The sequence below is a fragment of the Nicotiana tabacum genome, chromosome 12, assembly GCF_000715075.1.
Source record: "Nicotiana tabacum cultivar K326 chromosome 12, ASM71507v2, whole genome shotgun sequence".
In the NCBI taxonomy this organism is placed as follows: Eukaryota; Viridiplantae; Streptophyta; class Magnoliopsida; order Solanales; family Solanaceae; genus Nicotiana; species Nicotiana tabacum.
This window is the reverse complement of record NC_134091.1, coordinates 60253352-60260906: the sequence shown is the minus strand read 5'-3', so window position 1 is coordinate 60260906 and position 7555 is coordinate 60253352. Positions and strand designations below refer to the sequence as shown.

Below are 7555 nucleotides of genomic sequence, written 5' to 3'. Positions count from 1 at the left end.
GATTACTTTTGAAACTGTGGCTATTTTTCAATTACCACTTGTAAATCTTTTTTTAATTTTATTTCACCCCAATTTTTATGAGGTGAAGGCCTTAATTCTTGAAGCTGTCCCATGATTTAAAAAGGCTGCTGTTCGATGTCTAACATGAACCCAACACAATCGGTCCATGTATTGATGGCCCAGCCCATGAGTCCATATTGAGGTCAAAATTGCTCTTCTTTCTTCCTCCTCAGTATTCCCATTCCCATTGAAGTTTAATGGATAGCAGCTTCGTTCTGCTTCAACAAAGGTAAGGCTTTTACGCCTTTGAGTTTCCATACATTCCATTTTCAGGTGAATTCATTTCGATTCTTGAATGATCTTTGCTTCTTCACTGAAATGACCTCAATATTAAGAAGAAACCAATCCTTAAAATCAATCCTCAGAACCCCCAAAGACCCATTTTTTACGAAACCAACCCTTAAACCCTACAAAAACCCTCAAACCTCATCTACTTACTTCCTCCCTAGGGTACTAAACCAAATATACTTTTCGACCCATTCGTCGAAATTCCCTGAATATGAAATGCCAACTGTAACATGGGGTGTAATCCAAGGCCGTAAAGAAAAGTTGGTGTCACGTGTCATAATCTGTGATTATTTGAAAAGTATAGGAATTATCCCTGATGAATTAGAGGAGTTAGAATTACCCTCAACCGTTGAAGTTATGCGCGAACGGGTTGAGTTCTTGCAGAAAATTGGACTGACAGTTGATGATATTAATGAATACCCTTTAATGCTTGGTTGTAGTGTGAGGAAAAACATTATTCCTGTTTTGTCATACTTGGAAAAAATTGGGATTCAAAAGTCTAGGCTTGGTGAGTTTGTTAAGAACTACCCCCAATGTCTACACGCTAGTGTCGTCGTGGAGCTTGTTCCGGTTATTAAATTTCTACGAGGTCTTGATGTTGAGAAACAAGATATTGGGTATGTTTTGATGAAATATCCTGAGTTGTTAGGGTTTAAGCTTGAGGGAACAATGAGTACTTCAGTTGCTTACTTGGTTAGTATAGGGGTTAATCCGAGGGATGTAGGGCCGATGGTAACACAATATCCATATTTTCTTGGAATGAGAGTTGGGACGACGATTAAACCACTTGTGGATTATTTGGTTTCGTTGGGTTTGCCAAAGAAAATCTTGGCGAGGATGTTGGAGAAGCGAGCATATCTACTTGGTTATGATCTTGAAGAGACGGTGAAACCTAATGTGAATTGCTTACTCAGTTTTGGAATTAGGAAGGATGCTTTGCCTTCTGTTATTGCACAATATCCACAAATTATTGGTTTGCCTTTGAAGGCTAAGCTGTCGTCGCAACAGTATTTCTTTAACTTAAAGCTCAAGATTGATCCTGATGGTTTTGCTCGAATAATCGAGAAGATGCCGCAAATTGTTAGCCTACACCAGCATGTGATAATGAAACCTGTTGAGTTCCTTCTTGGACGGGGATTTTCAGCTGATGATGTGGCGAAGATGATTGTTAAATGTCCTCAGTTAGTTGCTTTGCAAGTTGGCCTCATGAAAAATAGCTATTACTTTTTCAAGAATGATATGGGTAGACCAATGAACGAACTTGTGGACTTCCCGGACTACTTCACATACAGCTTGGAATCGAGAATCAAACCCAGGTACCAGAGGTTGCAAAGCAAAGGAATCAGATGTTCTTTGGCTTGGTTTCTCAATTGTAGTGACCAAAGATTTGAAGAGAGATTGTATGGTGATTATATAGAGCCTGAAAGTTCTGGTCCGTCATTTTATATGGGTGGGAAGTTAGAGCTACCAGGCAATGAGATCGTATCAGAAGAGGAGGAAAGTGATGATGAAACACTTTATAGACGCACTGTCTCATTGTAGTTTACTTTGTAACATTCGTGAATTGGGTATAAATGCTAATATCTTTCAATATTAGTTGAATTCTTTTGCTGCTTTTCTAGTTTGCCTAAGGCCCTTGTAACATTCTTATGTAATGATTCACATGATAATATACTTTTTTCAATCAAAAGATTTTCTCATGTGAATTATTTATCAAAAAAAAAAAAAAAAAGGTAAAAGAATCATTTAACCAATCTGAGAACGAAATTGTGCATTGACAATTAGCAATCTTCTTGGCTTGGGATGAGCGGGAAGCTAATCCTCGTGAGCCCTTTCTTAAGATTTATGCAGCTGATGCTAGAAGCCTGTGATATGTCGATGTGTAATCATCCCTGCTATTGATCAATAGCTCTCACCCTCTGATGTTTATGTCATTTCTACTGTGACTAGATTGCAGCTTGTTCTTACTTTGATTTACTTTGTATTAGGCTTGTTGATGAAAAGGAGAAAGTACTGTTTAACTGTTCTTCTGTTATAGTTAAATAATGATAGAAGCCTAAGGGTAGAAAAACTCCTGCAAGGTGGAAAGCTTTGCAGTATCTTAAAATGCTTGTCTTTGTTAGAACTTTACTACTGAAACAGCACAGCACTTTGATCCATGCTGTGTTGTCTTTTTTCTTTTCCTGGAGTTATGTGCTCACATGATCTAACATGAATACGTAACACATCTCCTTGTTGCCATTCAGATGCAATAATATAAGAACTTTGTGAAAGAACTGAACGTACAATTATTGAAGCCATCTTACCTAACTTTTCTGGTATATAATGCTTTATGCATTCAAAACTGACATGGTTCAAATAGAAGCTTCTGCAGTTTTGTTTTTTGCATTCCTGTCTTAACAATGTGGACGCGTTTACGATCATGAACTTGAAACCTTGCAGACAGAAGTGTCTTCTTTAAGCTTTGAAGGATGCCATCTTATAGGCCATCCTACTGTGGCAACGGCAATATAATGTAATGCCTCATGTTTTCTTCTTCTTCCTCCTCTATTTTTTTTCCGTAGTTCTAGTTTACTTGCAAGATCAAGTTTTGTTTGCTTCAAATATTTCACTACATCCACTTTAAGCAGTAAGCACCCACCATCCCTGCCCCTAGAGATAGTTACTAATCTGACCTCCATGTGTGTAATACAGTTGAAGAGAGAGGTATAGCAGTTTGTATTCGTCAGTTTGCTCTTTTTGTGCTTTAGCATCTTATTCTTTTCTTCCTTAACTGATGTTCGGGATGTCCACTATGGAAGTACACATTATCTGAATTGATGTTATGCGGAGCAGAATTATCTTTAACTGAGACTTGATCAAAGGCGGGATGGATGTTCGGGATCCATTGAGTTTGGCAAGGTATGACCAGCATCTCATGATTACAATTCAGAATCTCTTCTCCTGGTGCCTTGTAGTTCTTTTTTTTTTAAATACAGGTCATTAGTGATATATATTTAGCTTTTGCATCAAAAGAAGAGATAAATTAAATAAATTTTCAGTGGTTTAGAAAATAAATGCTGGGTTTGCTCTAGTAGATGGAGATGGCTAGCATCAGTTATAGTGCATGTGGATTTGATTATTTCAATTCCATCCAAATCATAATTTTGACGATTTTTTATATGGGATCTTTATAGTACTCAGGGGCGAAGCTGCATGTCTTAAAGAGTGGTCAATTGACCAACCTTCGCCGAAAAACTATACTGCGTATATAGGTAAAATATTAGATTTTAGAGGTATAAAACATATATTGAACACTCTTTGTCGGAGAAATTTTTTCAATTCTTTTAAGTTTGAACACCCTTGAGGAAATTCCTGGCTTCGTTACTGATAATACTGATATACTAATTGTAGTACGTGACTTTCAGTTGATATCTTCCTTGTCTTAGCTTTGCCCATTTTTTTCAATAAGCACTTGTGCTTAGCTTTCCTTCATTTGGTAACATCTCTCCATGCTTGTTTGCTTTAGTAGATCATTAGCTGAGCTATTAACATTGAAAAAAGCATACTGAAATGAGAAAAAGTTGATCATGCTTTCCTATTTAGTGTAAATCTCAAGTTTGCCATCTTTGGTTGTTGACTTGGTTCGTGTATCCAAATATAAGATCAAACTGATAAAATGTCCTAACATCATAGCTTTAAGGGAATTGTAGAATCTTCACGTCGTTTTGTAGTATTAATACACTCGTGAGACACATCTGTGTATTTTCTTAAATTAGTGTATGTTTCCATTATCTCATCTCCATATGGTTCCATTCATTCTATTTCTTTGAGAATGATAAGTGATGTTTCATTGATGATAAAAACAAAACTAAGTGTGTGCTAGTATTCTTTCTGATGCCTTTAGACCATACTTTTCTTTGATCACCTTCTTCCACAATGGTGTTTCTGAATTGTTAAATCTCGAGAGCTACTTTGATTTTGTAATCTCAGATTTTTTATTCCCAGGGAACCAAGTTTCTTAGGTAGAGTGCAAGTCTTTCAGTTGACCAAATGGAAAGCTTTCTAATCGTTATTACCTTGCCGTAGAAATTGCTTGAAAGCACTTCATCAAAGAAGAAAATTGCTTCTCAGCTGGTTCAGTTTGTTTTGAACCTTGACAGGCATGGGAAATAGTAGCTTGACATATGAGGGGAGTGAGTCCAGGACACTATTAATGAGCACAAGTGTGGCCCCAAGTGTTAGATATATATGCTTCTTTCAGTTGGATAGCCTTTTCAATAATGCCTTGCCAGATGATATCAGCTTTACATTTGGCGGAAGCAAGCCAGTTTTGAAATACTCCATTTGGAACTTTATTCAACTCAGTTAATGTGTGACTGCTTCAAAAACTGTGAGAATCAGTCTCAGATGCCTAAGTTGCTCCATATCTGGCATGTAAAAGGTGTTGATGTGAGATGGACATGTTCTGAGCATTGTTGGTCACTTAAAAACCTTTCAGCCGACAATGAGCTTACGCAGTAGGCCACATAACTTCTCCATTTAGTACCAAACACTAAATCTTTAAGCAATGAAAAGAGAGAATCCCAGTTTGCAAATCTTTAACCTTTTTCTTGTTATCTAGACATTCGTTAGCAATTAAAGTTGCATCCAAAATTTGTCTCCCTTTTGTGTGTTCTTGGATCTCTGTTAACAGATTATTTTTCTCACACTACCAGTCAAGCTAATGGTCTAAAATCTTGCAGCTCCATGGCACCATTCTTCTTTGGAATTAGAGCAGCAATGTATGTATTCAGTAGCATTCTGGCTTCTTTCAAACCTTCCTCGACTGTAAAAGAAGCCTAAAGCTTTCATTTATCACTGGCCAGCATTTTTTTGTAGAATGCCTTTGTGAAACTATACTAGGGATAATTATTTGTCCTCAAATGTGGAGAGAGATTAATATACTGAAATCAATAGTAGCAATAAATTGAGAGCAAAGAATAAATACTCAAAATATCCTTTCAACATAACAAGCAAAAGAGATCAGAGGGAGTATTTAATAGCATTAATTTTTTGTAGAATGCCACGCGCGTGTACCCCATATATATATTAATGGCAAAGGTCCAAATATATCCTTGTACTTTCGAAAATGGTCTAAAAATATCCCTCGTTATACTATTGGGTTATCTATACCCCTGCAGCCATACTTTGAGTTCAAATATACCCTTCATTTAAACGGAGGGACACGTGTCATCGATTTGTTGGCCAATTCTAAATATCTCCTAATTAATTAAAAAGTAATTTTTTAAACACAATTTTTTTTTTTGTAAAAACTGGAAAAAACTGAATTTTTTTTTTTACTAAAAACTGAAAAAAAAGAAGAAAATATTTGTTTTTTCAGTTTTTACAAAAAAACTGCTTTAAAAACAAAACTGAAAAATATTTTCTAAAACAATGTTTTTGTAAAAACTGGAAACAAAAACTGAAAAATAATTTTCTAAAGCAATTAAAAACTGAAAAAAACTGATTTTTTTTAATTAAAAACTGAAAAAAAGAAAATATTTGTTTTTAAGGTTGGAACATGGGCAATTATTTCCTGGAGTTTTTTTTTAGTTTTTACAAAAAATAATTGCTTTAGAAATTATTTTTCATTTTTTAAAAAATGAAAAAGCAATATTTTTCTAAAAACTGGAAAAACATATTTTCGATTTTTTCAGTTTTTAGTAAAAACAAATTCAGTTTTTTCCAGTTTTTACAAAAATTGCTTTAGAAAATTGCTTTTCAGTTTTTTTTTAAAGCAGTTTTTTTGTAAAAACTGGAAAAAAAAATTATTTTTGTTTTTTTCATTTTTAGTAAAAATTATTTTAGTTTTTACAACAAAAAATAAATTGTTTTAGAAAATTACTTTTTAATTAATTAGGAGATATTTAGAATTGGCCAACAAGCCGATAACACGTATCTCTCCGTTTAAATGAAGGGTATATTTGAACCCAAAGTATGACTGCAGGGGTATAGATAACCCAATAATATAACGAGGGGTATTCTTATACCATTTTTGAAAGTACAAGGGTATATTTGACCCTTTGCCGATATATTACAAGGATATATTTGACCCTTTGCCGATATATTAATGAGGAAAAAACTCAAGTTCCTGAAAATTTAAATAGACTATTAAAGAACATTTTGGATTTATAATTAAAATTAAAGCTAAAGAAAAAAATTCAAGTTTCAGAAAATGATGAATTTTAATCTTAATTTAAATATTATTAAAGAACGTTTTTGAGTTATAAAATAAAAGGTAAAGAAGAAAAATTCAAGTTCCTCAAAATGATGAATTTTAAGTTGAATTTAAATATTATTAAAGAATATTCTTGAATTATAAAATAAAAAGCTATAAGAAAAAAATTCAAGTTCATAAAACTGATGAATTATATTTGATTAGCTAATATAAAAACCATATCCAACAGATATCTTAAAAAACAAAAGCAGTAAAGGTGATCCATCAAACGTTGTACATGTTGGAATAGTAAGCTTGTGTAGCTTAAAGAGGGTAAATGAGAAATGGAAGGAAAATAAAATATTTGAGTTTCCCTCCTTGACAAAGGGACATTATCCCATATTAGAGAAAGAAAAGGCTTTTGATGGGTATATATATAATTGCTCTTCTTCTAGCTCTTAAAGAGTTAAGAAGAAGGCAAGCCTCGCGTCGTCGTCGTCGCTCGCTAGCTCGGCTTCGGATTCCCGCGACCCGTTTTCTTTCCCGGATTATTTTAAATTCATTTTCCCGCAATATTTCAAACAACCTGTTCCATGGCTGTTTCCGAAAGGTTGCAAACCTTTTCAGAAACAATGCCAGCAACTCTATAAATATACTTTGAATCCCAGAATCTTTCCTTACGAAATTTTCTGATCTTCTTCTCCTTCTTCTGCACAAAAATTTCAGTGAGTTAAATCGTTCTATCCTGGGAGGATATAATCCAGCACCTCGGGTACTTGAGGGGAATAATTTCCTTAAGGACACATTGTGTATTCAGTGGGCTCGATTTATTCCTATACTGATTTTCCAGAATTTATTTCGTTAAACAAGTATTACTAACTTTCTGTTTTGTTTATATATTTCAGAAAATTTAATGGTTTAATTGTTTATTATAGCGACACAGATTTATAACAGTACCTGTGTCCTAAGTTGGCACATACACCAGATGAAAGCAATAAACGTGAGGCATGCTGAGACTTGTATTATAAT

The 7555-nt window shown here is 34.3% G+C and overlaps 1 protein-coding gene across 1 annotated transcript; it reads left to right on the top strand.

Moving 5' to 3' along the window:
* The first annotated feature begins 220 nt into the window (after positions 1-220).
* LOC107786540 (transcription termination factor MTERF4, chloroplastic-like) lies at positions 221-2038 on the top strand. Its single transcript, XM_016608027.2, has one exon. The coding sequence runs from the start codon at positions 379-381 to the stop codon at positions 1888-1890; it is 1512 nt and encodes a 503-aa protein (XP_016463513.1). The 5' UTR covers positions 221-378; the 3' UTR covers positions 1891-2038.
* The last annotated feature ends 5517 nt before the right edge of the window (positions 2039-7555 follow it).

Bases quoted from the DNA above. Each gene is read 5' to 3' on its own strand.
- LOC107786540 (XM_016608027.2), top strand. From the start codon at position 379: ATGACCTCAATATTAAGAAGAAACCAATCCTTAAAATCAATCCTCAGA.